Source organism: Bos javanicus, chromosome 1 (genome assembly GCF_032452875.1).
Source record: "Bos javanicus breed banteng chromosome 1, ARS-OSU_banteng_1.0, whole genome shotgun sequence".
Classification (NCBI taxonomy): Eukaryota; Metazoa; Chordata; class Mammalia; order Artiodactyla; family Bovidae; genus Bos; species Bos javanicus.
In genome coordinates this window covers 130,880,006-130,902,430 of record NC_083868.1, presented here as the reverse complement: position 1 = coordinate 130,902,430, position 22,425 = coordinate 130,880,006, and the positions used below count along the sequence as shown (strand labels likewise).

At 44.3% G+C, this 22,425-nt stretch overlaps 2 protein-coding genes across 3 annotated transcripts in view; both read right to left on the bottom strand.

Annotated features, from left to right (window-relative positions):
- Positions 1-2,981, bottom strand: part of DZIP1L (DAZ interacting zinc finger protein 1 like) — a 54,809-nt gene extending 51,828 nt beyond the window's left edge. The window contains exon 1 of one of the 2 annotated variants that reach the window (XM_061420821.1): positions 2,894-2,981. The gene's annotated coding sequence lies outside the window, so the exon portion shown is untranslated. Of the gene's footprint in view, positions 1-452; positions 2,294-2,893 lie in introns of those variants that run through there. The other variant, XM_061420828.1, reaches the window with a different exon arrangement.
- Positions 2,982-5,765: 2,784 nt separating this feature from the next.
- A4GNT (alpha-1,4-N-acetylglucosaminyltransferase) lies at positions 5,766-17,009 on the bottom strand. Its single transcript, XM_061420846.1, has 3 exons — positions 16,684-17,009; positions 14,527-14,964; positions 5,766-10,908 (listed from the first exon to the last, which is right to left on the bottom strand). The coding sequence occupies exons 2-3, from the start codon at positions 14,935-14,937 to the stop codon at positions 10,294-10,296; spliced, it is 1,026 nt and encodes a 341-aa protein (XP_061276830.1). The 5' UTR covers positions 14,938-14,964; positions 16,684-17,009; the 3' UTR covers positions 5,766-10,293.
- Positions 17,010-22,425: the final 5,416 nt, after the last annotated feature.

Below are 22,425 nucleotides of genomic sequence, written 5' to 3'. Positions count from 1 at the left end.
GCAAGCCATCTACCACCTATCTTTGCACACTCCCAATGATGGGATGCTCACTACCTCAAAAGGGAGCCACCTCTCAGTGAAACAACTCCTGGAAACTTTAAAATTCTTCTGAAACCTGCCGCCTATCAACTGTCAAAGATGGTTTCCACAAAAACGACCAGTTTATTTTTTCAAAATAAAATTCTGATTTTTTTTTTTAACATAAATTAACAACTAGTGTACACCACCACCACTGCAACCTTGCTGTCTGTTCTGCTTCTTCAAGGATGCTGCCAGCACTTCCCTGGTGGTCCAGTGATTAAGAGGCGAAAGTGAAAGTCACTCAGTCATGTCCGACTCTGTGACCCCATGGACTGTGGCCCTACAGGCTCCTCTGTCCATGAAATTCTCCAAGCAGGAATACTGGAGTGGGTAGCCTTCTGCAGCGGATCTTCCCAACCCAGGGATCTTACCCAGATCTCCGGCATTGCAGGTGGATTCTTTACTGTCTGAGCCACCAGGGAAGCCCAAGAAAACTGGAGTGGGTAGCCTATTCCTTCTCCAGGGGATCTTCCCGACCCAGGAATCAAACCAGGGTCTCCTGCATTGTAGGCAGATTCTTTACCAGCTGAGCTACCAGGGAAGTCCAGTGATTAAGAATCTACCTGCCAACGCAGAAGACTTGGGTTTGATCCCTGGACCAGCAACTTAGTTGCCTCACGGCAACTAAGCCCACACACCGCAATGTGCCCTAGAGCCGGGGCTCTGCAACTAGAAAAAGGCTGCGAGCAGCAATGTAGACCCAGTGCAGACAAAAATAAAAATAAATAAGAAACAACCTCTCGACAATTTTTTTTTTTTTTTAAAGAATGCTGTCAAGCCAAGAGGAGCATTTGGAGGAGCCAAGCTTCCAAGGCAACTGCCAGGCAATCATTTACAAGCCTGCCCTGACTACCAGCTAACTTGGCAGTGCAGGCCCCGGGGAACTCAGGTGTGTCATTAGCACTAATTGTTCTGGCTGCCAAGGAAACCCTGGCAGAGTTTGCAAACAGGCTGTGCACACATGGTAGGCAAGGGAGCACTAGAGACCCCAATGGAGACAGGAGTGACCCAGGAGCACTTTTGGAGCACTACCATTACAGACCTTGTTCTGCCTTGCTCTTTGTTTCTGCTTTTTTCTAAAACAAGGAGACTTCCCTCCCCTTTTCAGTCTTTCTTGCCCATTATGTAGCAAGAGAGAGATCCACTCCACCAGGCACACAGCTCTCCCTTTATATAACATCTCCAATTTTTAAGAGACGATTCCTTGTTTTGGTTAAAGCTTATTTTAAGTTTGCCACAAAAGAATTGTCTTTAAAATAAAAATGGGATGGGACTTCCATGGAGATCCAGTGGTTAAGAGACTGCACTTCCACTGCAGTAAACATGTGTTCGATCCCTCGTCAGGGAACTAAGAGCCCGCATGCTGCGCAGCTCTGTCAAAAAATAGAAATAAATAAATAAAGTAAAATATAAAATAAAAATGGGAGATAAGGATTTGATTGACATCTCTTCGAAGTATTTTAGACATGACTACATACTGATAAGATCTATCTTTCCAGGTGCAAAACCGTCAAAAACCAACACAACTTTTCACATCTAAAAGAACAACAGTTTAGAACATACTGGGCTTCCCTGGCGGCTCAGATGGTAAAGAATCTGCCTGCAATGTAGGAGACCCAGGTTCGATCCCTCAGTCAGGAAGATCCTCTGGAGAGGCGCGTGGCAATCCATTCCAGTATTCTTGCCTGGAGAATTCCATGAACAGAGGAACCTGGCGGGCTACAGTCCATGCGGTCGAAAAGAGTCGGACATGACTGAGCAACCTTTTCCTTCTTTCCTAGAACATATTGGTGTTTTTCTTCTCCATGGAGAAGCCATTGCTTCTCAGTAGAGTTTTTCCAACTTCAGATCCTGGGACACCAGATCCCCTTCAAATCCTCCCTAGAGGTAGGAGGTCCAGTGGCAGATGGCATGCAAGCGGTTAGCCTGCTGATCAGGACTGGCCCTCCCTGCAAGGGGCCCACAAGGAGGGCCCATCAAATTACTTCCTTCCCTCTTTCTGTCAGTTTCAGCTGAGCAACCAAGAAGTTGGACCAAACTTCAGTTCCCTGGCAGAACCCAGTTATGCTGCACAAGTGAATTCAGGTTTCTGTTTCCACCTAAAGCAAATAGCTTCATGTGACCTTCTTATCAAGTTGGATGGTATCCAAAAAGATTTCCACGTGAGGGAAACGTCTCCAGAGCATTGGTGCTGACAGAGACGACGGAATACCTCTTATCAGTCACTTGACTGCAGAACCGGCCTTCTCTAGGTGGGGTTGTCCTCACAGGCCAGTTCTCAGCCCCAGGAGGAGGTGTGAGAAACTGAGGCAAAGGAAAGAAAGACCACCCACCCAGTCTGCCTCTGTGGTAGGCCGGTCAGAGCACCGCCCACTCATCAGGCCTCTCTTCAAAGTCTGGTTAGAAACGTTACAAGAGACCCTGCAGGGGCAGGGCCTTAAGGAACAGACCTGGATAACTCCTTCCCAGGTCCCAGACCCCTCCTCTGACGGGCCTCCTGGACACTTGTCAGGTACTAAGCGAGTTCCCCTGAGCTTTTATCTGCAGCCACCCCAAACGAAAAACATGGTTGCTGCCTCCTCCTACACTCCAGCCTCGGGAAGCAAGGCGGAGGAACCAGAGATGCTAATCCGTCTGTTTTTACATCACCTCATTACTAGAAGATCCCCCTTTACCTACAGAACGCAAAGCAGCAACCCCACCCCCACGCCAATCATTTTACTTTTTCCCAAAAGTGAAAATCCGAGGCCGTCCTCCCAGGGAAGCCCAGTCCTGCGGGTTCAGTCATTCCTTCTACCCCGCCCTCGAGTACCTCGGTCCGGAGTGGGCCAGGCACCGGGGATGGGGAAGCCGCCGGGCGCAAGAGGCGGTGCGTCCCGAGGCAGAGCTCCCCGCCGGACCCCGCTGGGCGTCGGAGGCGCTGCTGTTGAGCCTACTGCGACCGAGGCTAGCGTCTTGGACTGCACGCCGCTCCCGCTCGGGCCAAATTCCTGGCATAGTTTTCCCACGCGGCCCGGCTCACCTGGGGGTCCCGGGAACCCAGGCAGTGGGCAGAGGTCGCGAAAGAGCGGCTCCGCCCCTCCGCCCCGGCCCCGCCTCCCGACTCTCTCCACCGCCCTGGACGGAGGCTGTTCCCGGAATCCTCGCCGCCGCGCCGGCCTGGGATGCTTCCTCCGCTCCCCGGCCCCCCAACCCCCACCCCGCGCGGCAGCTCGGGCTCTGAACGGCACGGGGCAGAGCCGCCCGGCCACCTGCTGCCAACCTGTGGGACCGGGGGCACAGAAAAACCTCTGGGCGCTCGCAGCTGGAGGCTGGGGTCTCCGCTGCCTCCTGCTCCCGCGAGAGCCACCCCACCCGACCCCAAGGAGGGGCGGAGCCTCTCCCCAGTCCCTCTGGGACAAGCTATTTTTAGGTCCGTTACGGAAGCGGGAAGGAGGGAATGCCACGTTTAATCCTTCAGGAAAATCCAGGATCCTAGTGAGTGGCTCCCAGGCCTTGCTGAGAAGCAGGGACTCTCTCCCGTCTACACACACACACACATACACACACACACACACACACACACACAGCCCCCTACACCCCACCCGGTACAGTCGCCTGACCTGCTGAATGCTGGGGTCCACCAGTACCAAAGTAAAGGGACCTTCTTGTTTTCTGATGGAGAAGGAAATGGCAATCCACTCCAGTATTCTTGGCTGGAGAATCCCATGGACAGAGGAGCCTGGGAAGGGGGCTGCAGTCCATGGGGTCGCAAAGAGTCGGACACGACTGAAGCGACTTAGCACGCACGCAGCCACTTGGTTTCTGATCCGAACCCATGCTAGTCCTTTGAGTAAATCCCAGGTCTGTTCAGATGGCCACCACTTTCCCCGCAACCCCCAACCATCTGGTCAGCCCCGGGAATCCAGTTGGGAAATCCAGGACCATAAAAAGCTCTTTTTGGGTAACGGTCTTTGACACCTTCCTATAGCCATTTGTTGTTTTACTGAGACTCGGATTTCTGGGTTTGTTTTTTTTTCCCCCCCTTTAAGCCTTCTTCCCACCCCAGCTACTAAGCTGTATGAGGGGATATTCAAAACAAAACTGCATGGGGAAAAGTATTGGCAATAATGTGGAGAAATTAGAACCCCTGTACACTGCTGTGAAAGTGTAAAGTGGCATAGCCATTGTGGAAAAGAAAATGATGACTTCTCAAAAAATTAAACACGGAGTTACCATACGATTCAGCAATTATACTTATGTGTATATACACTAAAGAATTAAAAGCAGAGACTCAAAAAGATATTTGTACGCCCATGTTCATAAAAACATTATTCACAATAGCTAAAAGGTGGAAATAACCAGAGTGTCCATTAACGAACAGAAAACAAAATGTTATATATACATTCATATATGCACACACACACATATATATAAGTCCTTAAAAAGGAATGAAATTCTGATACATGCTAACACGAGTGAATCATGAAAACATTATGCTACATGAAATGTCAGGCACAAAAGGACATAGATGATATGATTCCATTTATATAATGTACCTAGAATAGTCAAATTCATAGAAACAGCAAGTAGTATGGTGATTGCCAGGGCTAGGGGAAGGAAGGAATGGAAATTATTGTCTAATGGATACAACAGTCCACAGTTGGAGTGCCCTCTGCCGTCAACTGCTGGCATCACACTTTGGAAGCCAGCTGGGTTCCAGATCTCAATTTTTGAAAGGGCTTCTGGTGTGTGGGGGACAGGTCTCCCAGGGCTGGACTGCTGACCATTGATGGTCCCAGCAGTGATTTGAGGTCAAAGGTGTACTGTTGGGTTCTCACTGTATCAATGTATATAGACAGGCATATAGTTAGAAGGACATTTTACAAAAAACCTGGTTTACTAGTTTCTTCTTGAAAAATTTGAGAATCTGGCACCAAAAAGCCTGCACTCACATATCAAGAACTGGCTGGAACTGAGGGAGAACCTCTTACCTACTCTCTAACCCATTCCCTGAAAAAGATTACTTTGAAGAAGTCTGTGCGCTTAGAGAAAAACCTCTTTTCTCAGGAAAACTCTCTCCTCTATTGCAGAATGAGATGCAGGATCAGTTTAACCAGGACCCACTCTCTGAGTCTAGAAACAAACACTAGTTGGGGCGGGCTGAGACAGATTGAAAAAAAAAGTGCAACAAAATAATAAAATGTTTGTGTCCATGATATACAAAGACCAGTTAAAAATCAATAAGAAATAGAAAAGCAATCCCATAGAAAAGTGAACAAAAGATTAGGCAAGTCATAGAATAAGAAAACATACCAGTTAAACATATGAAACTCAACTTCACCAAAAGTAAAATAACTAGATACATTTTTAAACAATCATATTGGCTAAAATTAAGTAGAATGTTGGCACTGGCGAAGGATGGGGAAATGAGAAATTTCAAACAGCCTTTTTGAAAACAATTTGACAGCACATACCAAATTTTAAAGTCTTCAAAATGTGGTAATCAGAACTACAGTACCATTTGTATGATTAAAATTAGAATCATCTTAAATGTCCACCAGTTGGGTTTTAAGTAAATAGATTATGATATATCCTACAATAAAACACTCTGCAGCCCTTATGAAGAATATATTTTGTTAATGAAAAAAGGTGTCCAAGACATATGCAGTGTTAAATTAAAAAACAACTAACATAATACTATGTATTATATGAATCCATTTATGTTTTTTAATTATACATATAAGAAATTCAGGGGTGATATTCAAAATATTTAACCATTATGCTCACACAGTCATTAGCCCTCTGGGGCAAGTCTTCACACGTTAGTTGCTGCATCATGGAGATCCTGGAGAGAAGAGTTAGGGCAGATAAGCTGATAGTGGGGGATACTGGGAAGACTGTGGCCAAAACTACTTACAAATAGCATGGACATATATTCAGAGAAAAGTGAGAGACATACCAAACTTGACAGTAGTACAAGAGGGACTTTCATCTTTTATTCCATGCAATCTTATCATTTGAAATTCTAAGAATGAGTGTCAGGTTTGAAAAAAGAAAAGTTAACATGGGGGAAACACTGCTGCTGCTGCTGCTAAGTCGCTTCAGTTGTGTCCAACTCTGTGCAACCCCATAGATGGCAGCCCACCAGGCTCCCCTGTCCCTGGGATTCTCCAGCCAAGAACACTGGAATGGGTTGCCATTTCCTTCTCCACCACATGAAAGTGAAAAGTGAAAGTGAAGTTGCTCAGTCGTGTCGGACCCTCAGCGACCCCATGCACTGCAGCCTTCCAGGCTCCTCCGTCCATGGGATTTTCCAGGCAAGAGCGCTGGAGTGGGGTGCCATTGCCTTCGCATGACCTAATTTCAAACTGTATCATGATGTAAACGTGTGGCATATGTTCACCAAAGGCCAGAAGGAACCCAGGGTCATCTGGAATCCACATTTCTGATGGCTCATTACTCTTTTTATTTTGCCCAGTACCCTCCTCACCACCATGTTTTCTTTCCAGCTTTATTGAGAAGTAATTGTTATTTATCACTCTATAAGTTTCAGGTATACAGCATGGTTTACATATATTGTGAAATGACAACCACAGTGGTTTCAACTAAAATCCGTCTTCTCATATAGATACAATAAAAAGAAAAAAGGAAACAATGTTTCTCCTTGTGATGCAAACTCCAGTATTTACTCTCTTAACATCTTTCCTGTGTTTTACACAGCAGTGTTAGCTGTAATCATCACGTTGTACGTTACATCTCTAGTACTTATTTTTTAATTCCATACCTTTTAGTCTATGCATTTTTCCCATCGCCGCCAAGTTTTGAAATATTCTTTTCCACTAAACAAACTGCATTTATTAAGTAATACATTATTAATTTCTGCCTGACGTCTTATCAATCAAAAACATCTTGCTGCCAGGTAAAACTCTCTATAACCGTCAAATTATCAGTATTGCTACAGTGAATTCATATAATCACAGCCCAGCATAAAGAAATGTGACATTCAGCTTGACCTATTTGATCCCATCATATAAAACAGTTCATATATTTTTGAAATATTGAAAATATTTCTAATCAAACTTTTCAAAACCCTAGTGATTGGGAACATTAGTCATGCATTTGCCATGCATTCTCCAGATGCGGAAATTAGGTTCAGTGTGTGACCCTGCTCCACCCTCAAACGGCTAGTGCTAGGAAACACGCCTATGGAGACATGCAGGTGAGCTGAAACCCAGCAGGGACTTTGGGGACACTGGTCAGAGGACCGCCACAGTGAGTAGCAGCAAGTCTCAAAGTCTCACTCTAGCATCAGACTGGACCTAAGAATCCAGAGCAGTTAGCTGGGAATAAACAAAGCTAGGGCAGGAGACATGACTTGTGATTATTTTTTAGCAAGACAGTCAGAGCAGTGATTCTCAAAGAGGGAAATATCAGAATGAAAGGGGATGGGTAGATGTAGTTTGAAAAGCATCATCACTTCATATCTGGAGAAAAACATAAATTTATGCTTTCCTTAAAAGCAAACTATCAAAACAATTTTCTAGAAAATCTTGATTGATGACTATTTGTGGAAGAAATATTAATTCTCATACCTCCTAGGAAGAGGAAGTAAATTTTTATGTGACTGTAGAAGGGGAAGCTGTTTTTAAAATTTGAGTGAGTGATTTGCTTTTTTAAGACAACTGGAGTAGAAAAGGGAATAGCAGGCACCCTAAGGAGCAGAGGAGACTATCCCAGAGGGGATATGGCCAGTCATTAGATTTAAGTACTGGGGACCTCCAATGGACTGAATGTGATCCCCCCAAAATTCATATGTTGAAATCCTACTACCTCAAAGTGATCATATTAGGAAGTGGGACCTTTGGGAGGTAATTGGGTCATGAGGGCAGAACACTCATGGATGGGATTAGTTCCCTTATAAAAGGGACCCCAGAGATCTCGCTTGCCTCTTTCCACCATGCGAGGATTTAACAAGAAATCTGCTATCTGCCACTTGGAAGAGGATCTTTAATAGAGCTCAGCCACGCTGGCACCCTGATCTTGGGCTTCCCAGCATCCAGAACTGTGACAAATACATTTGTGTTGTTTAACCACTCCGTCTATAGTACTTTGTTATTGCAGTCCAAGCTGACTTAGGACCTTGTCTGCTTGATCCAGCTGAATCTTCAGCATCTACATCAGTGCTTGGCACACAGAGAGACAGAATTAATATTACTGACTGAATGCTTTAATGAGTATCAAATTAAAGGGTAGGAATCAAGCCTCTTTTTTCCCCAGCCAATTCTCTAACACAGCTGTCCTCAACCTATATGTCACCAAGGACAGATTTCATGGAAGACGATTCTTCCTTGAACCAGGGGTTGGGGGGAGGGGGATGGTTTCAGAAGATTCAAGTGTACTTCAATCTAATTCCACCAATGATTTGACAGGAGATACCTGTCCACAGCCCAGAGTTTGGGGACCCCTGCTCTATCAGATTCTGTAATTAATTTTACAGAAGTAAATTTAATGCTTTATCGGACTCTATAATTAATCTTACAGAAGTAAATTTAACATGTAGTAAAACTGTCAGCCACCTATCATAACACCCACTTTTTCTTCCTCCTTAAATGTCCCAGCCTCTCTTGCAGCTACATACTGGTCACTGAGATGTAAGGTTAAATGTTATATGGTAAGTTGCAGGAAGCATTTATAAAATAAGGAAAGTGCACCTTTCATCTTTCCTTCATCCTGCTGCCTGAAACGCAGAAATGATGGGCTGGAGGCCATATGAACCATGGGCTGTGGATGCTAAGGATGGTAAGCAGAAAGATCCAAGAAGCCAGGGTCCCTGATGACTGCAGTGACCATACCCACCCTGATCTGCCTACCTTCAGACTACTTTTACATGAGAGACAAACTTCTATATTTTATATACCAATGGTCTTCGGGATTTCTATTGTAGACACAGTCCACCCATCCCAACTGACAAGCAGGGCCTGCAATTTCGCCACTGCCTGCAGGGAGCAGTAAGCGGGGGCTCGCGAGAGGTTTCATCTCGCTCTGTTGCGGAGCTCAGCCTCCTTCAGCACCAGTACGGGTTTCGCTTCCACATACCACAGGTCAGCGCTGTCAGTGCTCGGTCTTCTGAGGACCTGCTGAGGTTTCAATTTGAGGACAACATGACACTGTGTCCATGCAGATAGGAACAGTTTTCTCAGGACACGCCCCAGGAGGTCCCATGGGGAGAAAACGGTGAGGGAAAAGTGAAGTGAGGGAAGGAGGGGAGAAACTTCTTGTGAGCAACTGACTGCTGGGAGTTGAAGGTTGGTGGTGGTTGGGGGGAGTCCATCTTCAGAGGACCCAGGAAAGGAAGATCTTGACATGGAAAAGTGTAGGTTTCTAGCCCGTGGTATGTGCAATGTATACTGTGTCCAGTGTCATTCTTTAGTATGGAGTCCAGTTTTCCTTGCATTGTTTACTGAGGGGATTGCACTTGCCCGGCTGTATGTTCTTGACCCTTTGGCTATAAATAAACTGACCACATCCATGTAGGTTTATTTCTGGGCTCTCTATTCTGGTCCTCTGGCCTGTGGGTCTGTCTTTGACCTCACAATTGTTCTGGTTACTGCAGCTTCGAAATACAGTTTGAAGTCAAGGAGCAAGATACCTCCAACCTGTTCTCCTTTTTGAGGATAGCTTTGGCTATTCCTGGTCCTTTGTTGTTCCACATAAATATCAGGATTCTTTGCTCTATTTCTGAAAAAAATGCCACTGGAATTTTGGTATAAACTGCTTTCAGTGTGCACATTGCTTTGGGTAGAATGGACATTTTAACAATATTCATCCTTCATGAGCATATGATATCTTTCTGTTTCATTGTATCTTCTTCAGTTTCTTCATCAGTGTCCTAAAGTTTTCAATATGCAGGCCTTTCACATCCTTGGTTAAATTTATTCCTAGGTGTTTTGTTCTTTTTGATGCAAATTAAATAGAATTGTTTTCTTTTTCTTTCTGATGGTTCGTTATTAGTGGTTAGAAATGTAGCTGATTTTTGTGTGTTGATTTTGTCGCCTTACTGAATTCATTTTTTAGTTCTAATGGTTTTTTGGTGAAACAACATGGAAAATTGTGACTGTAAGTGATATGTGGATGAGCCTCTGCACTCCAGGGAAGTGGAGATCAGGTGAAAACCTGGCACTCTAGGAAGTGGCTAAATCCGCAGTGTTGCACCAACAACCCAGCATTGGCTTATTTGTTACCTGGACTCTGCTCCCTAGTCACTGACCCCTCTGGACCTTGAAGAAGGTCCCTGTAAGTCTTGGGACAGTGCTTACGGTAGAGATGTTCCACCAGTGTATTGCTTCCTCTGACCACAGCCTTCCCTTCCTGGTTCATGTGGTTCCACAGATGCAGGGCATAGGAATTGTTGAAGCTCGGTTCCGTATCCCAGACTTCATAGTAGCGCCGCCAGGCTCGAAAAGAGATGGGGTAAAATCTCTGGGGGTGTAGGAAGGAGAAGTTTAAACACTTGAGGTCACTCACCTCCTGGAAGTCTCTGAGTTTGCACCATACTCTCAAAAGCCTTGTCATCAATTCGGGACCCTGGTGGCCCCAAATATTTGGATTATAATTTTCCACAAAGTTTTCCATGCACTGCCACAGGAAAGGGTGGTGGGGGAGGAATCCAAACACCCCATTACTTGAGAACCGAGATTTCTGTGCAGCCAGAAAGTTGTCCTCAGGGATGGGTCTGATGGAGATGACATCTGTGTCCATGTAGACACCGCCGTACTTCCAGATGAAGGCCAAGCGGGATGCATCTGAGCTGATATGGAGCCAGAATCTCTCGGTACTGCTGTTGATCTGCAGGAGCAGGTACAAATCAGCCCCCAGAAAGGGGAAAGGGGAGGCCTGGCACAGGTAGCTAAGGAGGAAGCAAGTCGACCTCCCAAAAATCTATTTGCCAAAAGCCCAATGTTGCAAATTTATCAAAATTACCTCCAACCCAAAAAAGTTGCCTTTAAGTGAAAAGTTTACAGCAGTAGTATCAATAGGAAGATTTTTAACAGCTTCTAAAGATTTCATGAAATCGTTTTTTTTATAAAAGCAGTAGAAAGATGAAACCCAGAAGGGATTTCATGAGTCGCTTTCAGCAGGATAGAAATTAACCACAAATATGAAACTGTGAAGAAAGAATTTTTTGTACATCCTAAAAATGCTGAGAACTGATAAAGGAAAAAATGAACTCTGAAACTATAGGACATATTAATATCTATGTTCTTTGAAAAGTTGGTAAAAGAATCTTAAAATCCATGCCTTCGTCCACTGATTAATTCATTTAATAACATTCATCAAAGGCCTATTTACCATTCACACAGCTCTAAGCTGCTAAGGATACAAAAGTGAACAAATAGACAAAAATCTTTACTGGCAGAATATAGACAATAAACAAATAAATACATCATATGTTGGGTTTTCATAAGGCTTGGAAAGAAAGTCAGGCAAGGGGGTTATGAAGGGGACAGGATGGAGCACTATCTTCAGTTCAGACAGAACCCTGGATGAAGCGAATGGATGAACTATGTTGGTATCTCTGAGAGGAGGGTTCTAGGTAGAGGAAACAGTAAGTGCAAGGGCCCTGGGGCAGGAACACACTCATGGTGTATAGGAACAGGAAAACCGCAGTGCAGAGTAGTGAAAAGAGAGGGATAGGAAACAAGATCAGAGAAGGGGCAGGGCAGGAGTGAGGGCGGATGCTATGCTGGGGTAGAGACCAAAATGATTTGGAAGGTTTGGAAGAAAGGAGATTTGACCTGAATTAGTCTAAAAAGGGTCACCCTGGCTATGGTATGGAAAATAGATGGGGGCAGGAGCAAAGAGGCAAATTTGGAAGCTGTTGAAATAATCCAGGCAGGAGACGATGACGGTGTAGACCAGGGTGACAATAAAGGAGATGACGGAAGTAGTCAGATTCTGAGCACATGGGAACGATAAAGCTGGTCAGGATTTGCTGATGAATTGGATATGGAGCTGGAGACCGAGGAGTCAAGGACAACTGAAAAATGCTAAAATGTGAGCAGAACAGAAAATGACTTTGAAATGAATAGAAATAAACCATTATAAATTAAATATCCGTGTTCCCAAGTGGAATGCTAAGATTTTGAATACAGAAAGCAAAATAGATTTTTCTAAATTTAAACATGTTGATTAAAAGATTAAACCGTGACCCTTGGCTTTTGACAAAATAAACATTTTTTTTAAAAAATTCTGCTCTAAAACCAAACAAAAGAAAGTCAGCTAAGACTCCCAAAATCCTCACCTGAACTATTAATAGCATTATATTGTATACAATTGCCAAAAATCTCATGAATAATAATAGCTAAAATTTATCAATAACTGTTATAATTTCTAATCTACACAAATCCTCAAAAATCATAGTACCTGGCTTCCCTGGTGGTCCAGTGGTTAGGAATCTGCCTGCCAGTGCAGGGGACATGGGTTTGATCCCTGGTATGGGAAGATCCCACATGTTGAGGAGCAACTAAGCCTGTGCCCATGTGCCGCCACTACTGAGCCCATGCACCCTGGAGCCCGTGCTCTACAGCTAGAGAAGCCACTGCCATGATATGCTGGCACACCACAACTAGAGAGCAGCCACCTGCTTGCTGCAACTAGAGAAAGCCCAAGCACAGCAACCAAGACCCATCCCAGCCAAATATAAAAAAAAATAATAAATCTTATAGTACCTATATACTACGATTATTCCTGTTTTTCAAGTGAAAAATTGAAAGGAAGGAACAAGAAGTTCAATCCTTTGTCCAAGGTAAGAGAGGCAGAGGTTGGATTTTAACCCAGGCAGTCTAACTCTGGAGGCTCACTTATTTTCAGTAAAAATAACTGAAGTTGATTGTTAGTAAATTGGTGATTATTAATGAACAGACCCAGATATCAGAAGCCACACAGAACCAGGAGGAGGAAGCCTGCCTTGATGTGGACATTGGACTGACATCAAGGTAAAATAAAACTTTCCCTGGAGGTGAGCACCAGAAAGGGGAATCAGATTCTGGTTGCTCATTCCCTCCCCAAGTTCACAGTATTCATCTCTGGGCATCTTCAAGGGCTGCTGCTGCTAAGTCACTTCAGTCGTGTCCGACTCTGTGCGACCCCATAGACAGCAGCCCACCAGGCTCCGCCATCCTTGGGATTCTCCAGGCAAGAACACTGGAGTGGGTTGCCATTTCCTTCTCCAATGCATGAAAGTGAAAGTGAAGTCACTCAGTCGTGTCCGACTCTTAGTGACCCCATGGACTGCAGCCTACCAGGCTCCACCGTCCATGGAATTTTCCAAGCAAGAGTACTAGAGTGGGGTGCCATTGCCTTCTCCTCTTCAAGGGCTACAGTTGCTCAAATCAGTGCAGTGAGTCCAGTGATCATCAGCAGGTGATGGCGCACTCAGTCATCCTTACAGCTGGCCTCCAGCTATCCTATGGTGGCTAACTGGGGCAGAAAATGCCACTGCCCAGCTCCCCCAAGATGCAAGCATGTCCCCCATCCAGGACACCCCACCCAGTCCCTAGGTGACTGAGAGAGGGTGTGGGACAGAATTTTTCTCTTTTTTTATACAAATACTGTAGATTGGATAACAGGTCCTAATTCCTGAAACCTACAATTACCTCCTTTAGAAAAAGGGTCTTTGCCGATGTGATTAACTTAAGGACCTTGAGCCGAGGAAATTAGCCTGGATTACCATGGGCCGTAAATGCCACCACAAGTGTCCTTTAAAGGGAAAGGTAAAGAGAGATTTCGCACAAAATTACAAAAGTCCTAAGAACCCCAGGAGTTTCTTGATCATCTCTCAATATTACACAATCCTATATAGCTGCACCCACCTGATCTTTCATGAATTATCTATTTAAATCATCTTCTAGTTCAATATTGCCTAATTTCCCCCCCTCAGGTGCAAAAAAAGTTTAACATAGATGGGTTTAAAACTGTCAGTGAAAAATGAGTGGTCTATACACCTAGAAAAGATACAGAAACTCATTCAATTAAGAGTAGTCTCAAGACATCCTAAGAAATAAAATGAAAGTAAAAGGCAGCAGGGTAGAGATAAGCTTAAATCAAGACTCTCCTGTTTCCTTGAATTGGGACTCAACACTATAGAAAGAAGACCAGGCAAGAGTCAAAAGATCTGGGTTCTTGCTTATCTTTGATACCCTGTCTCAGCCTATTTCTGAGCCCTTATCCTCAGTGTGAAAGTGAAGTCGCTCAGTCGTTGCGACCCCATGGACTGTAGCCTACGAGTCTCCTCCATCCATGGAATTCTCCAAGCAAGAGTACTGGAGTGGATTGTTATTCCTTCTCCAGGGGATCTTCCCCACCCATCTATCCTCAGTGTACCCATCTATAAAATGAGTAGGTTGGATCCAATTTCTATGGTCCCTCCCAACACTGGGATTCTGAGGTTCTCTAAACACTTACTTGAGTGTACCACGAAAACAACGGTGTGTCTTCAAACAGGCTTTTCATATCCAAAGGGAAGAGGAAAACGTTGTCAATTGCTGAGAGGAGGGAAAGGGCTGGGGAAGTGGAGTTTGGGGGCAGCTGCATGGAATTATTGAGCCCTTTCATAAGTAACAGCACAGGCTGCTCGGGGTAAACCTTTGCAGCTGACTCCACAGCACAGGAGACCAGTGGGGTTGGCTCCATTCTCTCCGAGGTTTCTAGGAACACGATGCTGTGCCCACGACCCAGGAGAGCTTCCAGCCCCTGATGGGACTTGTAGGAAGGTAGGTAGCAGATGAGGCAGCTGGGTTTCAGGGTGAACTGGTAGAGGAAGCCACAGGCAAACAGCAGGGTGACCGACAGGGAGAACTGGAGCTTCGTCAGCATGTCCACCCCTCTCTCCTGGCCTGCTCCCTAAAATCAACACTATTCATTAAAAATTATATTCATAAAACTTGATAAGATATAGTACACAAGAAGATAATATATGAATATCACTTTCAAGCTTAGTTTTTTAATTGAAGTATAGTTGATTTATAATATCAGATTACTTTCAGGTGTACAGCATAGTGATTCAGTATTTTTATAGATTATATGCCAATAAAAATATTACAACGTAATGACTATAATTCCCTTGCAAGACAATATATCCTTGTTGCTTATCAATTTTATATCTAGGATAGTTCATATTTGTTAATCCCCTCCCCCGTCTCCCCCCGACCCCTTCCTTCTACTCTTCGGTCACTGCTAGTTTGTTTTCTCTCTCTTTGGGTCTGTTTTAGTGTTGCATGTGCATTCATTTATATTACTTTTTACATTCCCCATGTTAGTGATATCATACAGTATTTGTCTGATTTGTTTCACTAAGCATAATATTCTCTAGGTGCATTGACACTGCTGCAAATGGCAGAATTTCATTATTTTTATGGCTGAGTAATAATTCCATTGTGTATATATATATATATATTTATCCATTCATTTATTGACCGGCACTTGGGTTGCTTCCATATCTTGCCTGCTGTAAATAGTACTGCTATGTACTTTGGGGTACATGTGTCTTTTCAAATTCATGGTTTTGTTTTCTTTGGCTATATACCAAGGAATAGAATTGCTAGATCATATGGTAATTCTGTTTTTAGTTTTTTGAGGAATCTGCATACTGTTTTCCGTAGAGGCTGTACCAATTTACATTGCAACGGACCCTGCATGAGAGTTCTCTATTCTGTACCTCCTCACCAACATTTGTTATTTATAGACTTTTTGATGCTTGCCATTCTGACAGGTGTGAGGTGATATGTCTTTGTGGTTTTTGTTTGCATTTCTTTAATAATAATAAGCTTTGATTTTTAAAATTCTAAATAAAATGTGATCCAATCAAATCCAGCAATGTTCAAAAGAAAGGTGCATTGATTAGGTTTTACCTGAGAAATTTAAGGATGATTTGCAATAGGAAAATAATTAATTAGTAGGAAAACTATTAATGAAATGCATTCTTTTAACAGATTAAAAAAGAAAAACTGTATGATCATTTTAGCTCGATAGACGCTGACAACGAGATAAAATTTGATATCCATTTATGATTTTTTAAAAGCACAAGGAAACTTTCTTAAGCTGACAGTGTCTACCAGAACATATAGCAGTGATTGTGCTTAATATGAAGCATTTGAAACCTCCCCATTAAGACCAGGAATGTAGTATGGATGTCCATTATGAATGTTATTTTCCCCATCATTCTGCTAAGTCTAACCAATGCAATGAAACAAGATAAAAGAATTTCTACTATGAATATTAGAAAGGAAGAGACAAAAATATCACTAGTTGTAGAAAATATGATTGCCTACAGAGAAAATCCAAGACAACTTACCGAAAAACTAATAGAATTAAGAAGAAGCAAACTGAAGGTTAAATCACTTGCCAAGATTACACAGTTAGCAGACCCATGACTTTAACTTGGGTCTACCTGTCCCCAAAACCTAGGCTCTGAGCGGATACCTGCAGCACCTCCCTCTCCTTCAACATAAGCTCTAACTCCAGCCAACACCAGGAGAGCAGACATCTCATTCATTAGCAGTTAGTTTTTTGCTTTACATGTAACTCTTTCAGAAAATACAAATCCAATAAATCAGAGCTTACCTTCTAGCCAGAAACTTATAGTTGGCCAATACCCGTGGCCTTAGCAGCAGCGACAAGTTTTTTCCTACTGCACTTTCTGATAAATGACCACCTAATCTTCAATTCAACAGTGCCAAGGGAAGTAAATCATTGGCAGAAGATTAATGCTAAACACCAGAACTTCCCAGGAAGCTCCTCCCTTTATTTACTAAGCTGCCCCAAACACAGAGACTTGCAGATCAAGGGGTTCACATGATTTTTCAGGTGACCCACACACTAATCCTACCTGTTGGTGGGCCTGTCAGGGTGTTACAAGGCACCAATTTCACCTGGGGAAAACTGAATCCATAGTATAGTCTTGGAGCCAGTAAAGTGTGCACCCAAGTAGTTTGGCCTCAGTCAAAATCATGGGCAGAGACTTGGGAAATTTCTTCAACACACAACCCTGTTTGTCCAAGCTCTGCAAACAAAAGGTTTTGTTAAAGGAAAAGAAAATCCACCTTCACAAATAGGTAAGTAGTGTACAAACCCCAAGGGCTCCCCACATGGCTCAGTGGTTAAGAATCTGCCTGCCAATGCAGGAGATGCAAGAAATGAGGGTGTGATCCCTGAGCCAGAAAGATCCCCTAAAGGAGGAAATGACAACCCACTCCAGTATTCTTGCCTAAAGAATCCCAAGGACAGAGGAGCCTGGTGGGCTACAGTCCATGGGGTTGCAAGAGTCATGATGAGCAACTGAGCTCACACATGAAAACCCCAGTAGTCCAAGGCCTGGTGATGTGGAACTAGAATTGATTCCCTGATTTCAGTTATGGTGGCTTCAGGAAGGGCTTCCCTGGTGGCTCAGATGGTAAAGAATCTGCCTGCAATGCAGGAGACATTGGTTTGATCCCTGGGTTGGGAAGAACCTCGGGAGTAGGGCATGGCAACCCACTCCAGTATTCTTGCCTGGAGAATCCCCATGGACAGAGGAGCCTGGCAGGCTGCAGTCCATGGGGTCACAAAGAGAAGGGTGCCTTTGCCCAGAAGTCCCTGGGCTTCCTCTCAGTCTCATGAGGTCAGTGTCACCACCCTCCACTGATGTGGTAATCCCCACATTTCCCCAGACAGTGTGACTCTCCTGTGGTCTGCTCCCCATCACCCCTGAAAGGTGTAATTTTATGTGTTCTAAGTTGTTTCAGTCACGTCCAACTTGTTGTGACCCTATGGACTGTAGCCCACCAGGCTCCTCTGTCCATGAGGATTCTCCAGGTAAGAATTCTGGAGTGGGTTGCAATGCCCTCCTCCAGGGGATCTTCCCAACCCAGGGATTGAACCCACGTCTCTTATGTCTACCTACATTGGCAGGTGGGTTCTTTACCACTAGCACCACCTGGGAAGGCAAACAGGCACGTGTAGTAATCCTCTTTCGAGCTATCCTTTGCTCTATCTTCATCCAGAACCTTCTTTCAGCCATGAATAGGTATCCACTGGATGTTCTGGTATGGACAGAGAGGCTCCCTCCTAAGCAGACTTTGGATCCTGATATAGCAGCTCAAGGAAAATAAAGCTGTCCCACTCATCGATGGTTTCTTGTTTTCTATTTGGTTGGCCAAAAAGTTCATTTGGGTTTTTCCATAACATCGTACAGAAAATGAATGAACTTTTATTCAACCCACTATGTGCCAAGGCTCCCCAGGAGCAGTTCTTTGGGTCTCTACACACCCCTCTTCCTTTTGGAACTGAATTTCTTCTTTGGACCTTGTCAGGTCTAGGGTCAGAGTCCTTGGAATCTTTCCAAAGTTCCCTAGCCCTGGATAGACAGGTTGTTCCTTCCTCATGGAGGGGTGGAGGAAGCAGAGCTCCTGGTCCTCACTCTGGGGTAAAGAAAGGACTCCATTAGTGGGAGTGATGCATTCCTAGTGCCCACATTTCATGGGGATCATGAATCCTGGTGCCTTCTAGCTGTTTTCAAGATAGCCAACACCATCACACAAGTGGTTGAGGTGAGAGCCTGGAAGTAGTTGGTGATCTTTGTCACAGTCACAGGGATGAAAGTGAGCATGAGTGATGCAGTTAAATCTTTTTTTTCTCACTCAAGGAATTTTATTTAATATTGGAAAAGTGTAAACATCAATTCATTACACCTTTACAAGTCTAGTATTCTACCCATTTATTCAGTTTCATTCAGTTCAGTCACTCAGTCATGTCCGACTCTGCGACCCCATGAATTGCAGCATGCCAGGCCTCCCTGTCCATCACCAACTCCCAGAGTTCACTCAAACTCATGTCCATTGAGTCGGTGATGCCATCCAGCCATCTCATCCTCTGTCGTCCCCTTTTCCTCCTGCCCCCAATCCCACCCAGCATCAGGGTCTTTTCCAATGAGTCAACTCTTCACATGAGGTGGCCAAAGTACTGGAGTTTCAGCTTTAGCATCAGTCCTTCCAAAGAACACCCAGGACTGATCTCCTTTAGAATGGACTGGTTGGACCTCCTTGCAGTAAACCCATCTATTAGGCTCACATTTTATATATTTTTTAAATTTTTAATTGGAGGATAATAGTTTTACAATGTTGTGTTGGTTTCTCATGTACAGCAACATGAATCAGCTACAAGTATACATACATCCCCTTCCTCTTGAGCATCCCTTCCTCCCCTCTAGGTTATCACAGAGCACTGAGCTGAGCTCCCTTGTGCTGTATGACAGCGTCCCACTAGCTATCTATTTTACTCATGGTAGTGTATATATGCCAACGCTACTCTCTCAATTCATCCCACCCTCTCCTTCGCCAGCCTGTATCCACAACTCCATTCTCTACATCTGCATCTGTATTCCTGCCCTGATGCAGGGAAACCTTCAGCACAAAACATAGGACCTGTCTGACCAGGGACCAAGTAGAGGGTATAACAGAAAGAGCACTGAGCTTGGAATCACGCCTCTACCCACTATAGGTCAAGGGGGCCAGGGCAAGTCTCCAAGCTGCCCAGAGCCTCTGCTCCTCTCTGCAGTGCTGATCTCAGGCCCATTGTGAAGACAGAAGGCTCTAAAAGCCAAAGAAGTGATTCCACCAAGGCTAAGAGCAGAAAAATAGAACACTAGTACTGTAGATGGCATGGATTCCCTGATGATAAACATTAAGTCGTTACTGTTTTCAGATGAATGAAATCTTCATACTTTCCAGTGAACAGTTAAGAAGGAAATTCTCAGCCCTGTGTGAGAATTGTTGAAATGGGTGCAGAGGCCAGCAGTCAGCCTCTGGTGCCTGGGGCCTTTTTAGCATCACAGCCTGATATCCTTGTAGAGTCTTTCCAAGGATGTCTCCTGTCATCTGAGCTGCTCTACCAGGAACATCCCCAGATTCTTCCAGCCTTCCCTCTCATGTTCAGAGCAGAACTGCCTTCCCTTCTGGCTGCTCCCATGTCTGCCTTCTCTGGCCTGTACCACACTAACTTTCTGTCTGTGCAGGTAGCTGCCACAGAGACAGCTTCTATCCTGAACTCCACAGACCCTTAGGGGCTCAAGGATGGGCTTCAGGAGACCCTAGATACTGACGCCACAGCTTCCATCAGTACCTTTACCCTGGATGCCACTTATCCACAGCTTCTCCTACCTATCACCTAAGGAATGTCCCTACTCTTTGACCCGCTCTGACATTAATTCTGTTTAAAACTCCTGAAGATGTCTTCACCATCCAATCTCAGGTCTTCTCCAACCAGCCAAACAATCCTTGGGAATCTCAATACAGATATCTGAGTAGAGATGGTCCCAGAGTTCTTTATCTTTACACAACAGTTGGGTCTGAATGAACTGGTGACAGTCACATATGCATCCAGGTCTGTTTTGTCTCCTTTCCTAGAGTTTTGGCCTCCTGTAAGAGAGTTCTTACTTCCTACACTGTAATGTAAGCCAGACTTGGTCAATCCAGTGGATCATGGAGCCTACGTAATTGTTGCTCTGTGATGAGACCATAGGACATGTGGATTGGTGTAGCCTCAAATGGGGCTTCCCTAGTGGCTCAGATGGTACAGAATCAGCCAACAATGCAGGAAACCTGGGTTCAAACCCCGGGTTGGGAGGATACCCTGGAGAAGGGAATGGCTACCCACTCCAGTATTCTTGGAGCTTCCAAGATAGCTCAGACGGTAAAGAATCTGCCTGCAATAAGCTAACAGAATGGGCAGAAACTCTGAATCAATGTTCTTTTTATTTTACAAGGCTGTTCTTTGGATGCTTGAAGCTAGTGCAAAGAAAAGGGAGTACAGGGAAGAAAATCAAAGAAGAGCCTAGCTTTCCCCCACTTGTTGGCCCTACAGATAACCTCTGATCACCTCAATTGGAAATAGTTTGGTGTTTGGATCTGAACTACCTCTGTTGTAAAAGATCCACTGTGTCAAGAAGGAAACATTAAAGGAATTTTTAAACAATAAATGTTTGTTGAGTGCAATTACACATGAAAAGCCTACCTCTTAATTCTGTAGTTTCTTTGAACTCTGATTTACTGCGAGAAGGAAATATTCAAGCCAACAATACGTGTCCTGTTTTCTTTGGAGCTGTTGAAACCCCAGTTCCTGTTTCTAACATATGTGTCAGACCAGTGGGACTGATAAACTTGTTAAACCATTTAGCTATTAGCAGGGCAAAACCAATACACAGAGTGATATCTTATCAACCTTGCCAATTCCTTTCACCACTCTTCTGAAGCTGAAACTGGCTGGTGTGTTGGTTTTCCATGACTGGAGAGCAGATCGCTGGACAGAGGCAGTTCACTGCTGCAGACTGAGAAAGAATCCACAGCCTAACCCTTGGCACACTGAGGAGTGATATTGTCAACATCAAATCTTGAAAAAATTTTTTGTTACTAAAAATCAGTGAGTTCATGCCAGAGTAAAATCTCCTTTTCCCATGGCAATAATTTAAACTATTCTGCATTTCCAAGAAAAATGCTTCTAACCTCGTGTTTCTGGAGATAATAATTTTTTTCTCAACACAGCCATACTAGTCAAACATGCTCCTGTTGACAAAACCTTATATAGCTACCAAGAATGTGCTTCTGGATTTATCCTGGAAATTACTCTATTCACACATGTAATTTCCCCCCTTTTTAAATTTACTTGCAGCTAAAAGAAGGGGTGGGGAATAAGGGCAGGGATACAAGGGGAAATAATCGTTCTCCATAAATCAGCTGTGCCACAGACGCCACTCTTCCAGGATAGAGAACAGGATCTGCAATAAGCCCACAAAAGTCAGTGGAACCAGCCTGATCCTGGCAGGTTGTTCAAAGGGGCTTCGCTGTTAAATTCTATTTGTTGTTGTCTAGTCCCTAAGTTGTGTCTGACTCTTTTGCAACCCCTTAGACTGTAGCCCACTAGGCTCCTCTGTCCAAGGGATTTCCCAGGCAAGAATACCGGCAAGGGTTGCCATTTCCTTCTCCAGGGGATCTTCCCCACCCAAGGGTCGAAACTGTGTCTCCTGCATTGGCAGGTGGATTCATTATCACTGAGCCACCAGGGAAACCTCATTAAGCTCTGTAAGTCAATGCTTAATTTCTTCTTCTTGTAAGGAATTGGGGACATCTTGAAGCCACATATGCCAAGAGGCCACATGACACAGGACCTTTATAAAGACTGTGGCCTTAAGAGTGAATACTTCCCATTCTGAAAGAAATTGTTATGGACTGAATATTTGTGCCACAAACTCCCCCATCACCAAAACTCATATGTTGAAGCCCTAAGCCCAATGTGATGGTATCTGGAGGTAGGACCTTTCAGAAGTCATCAGGT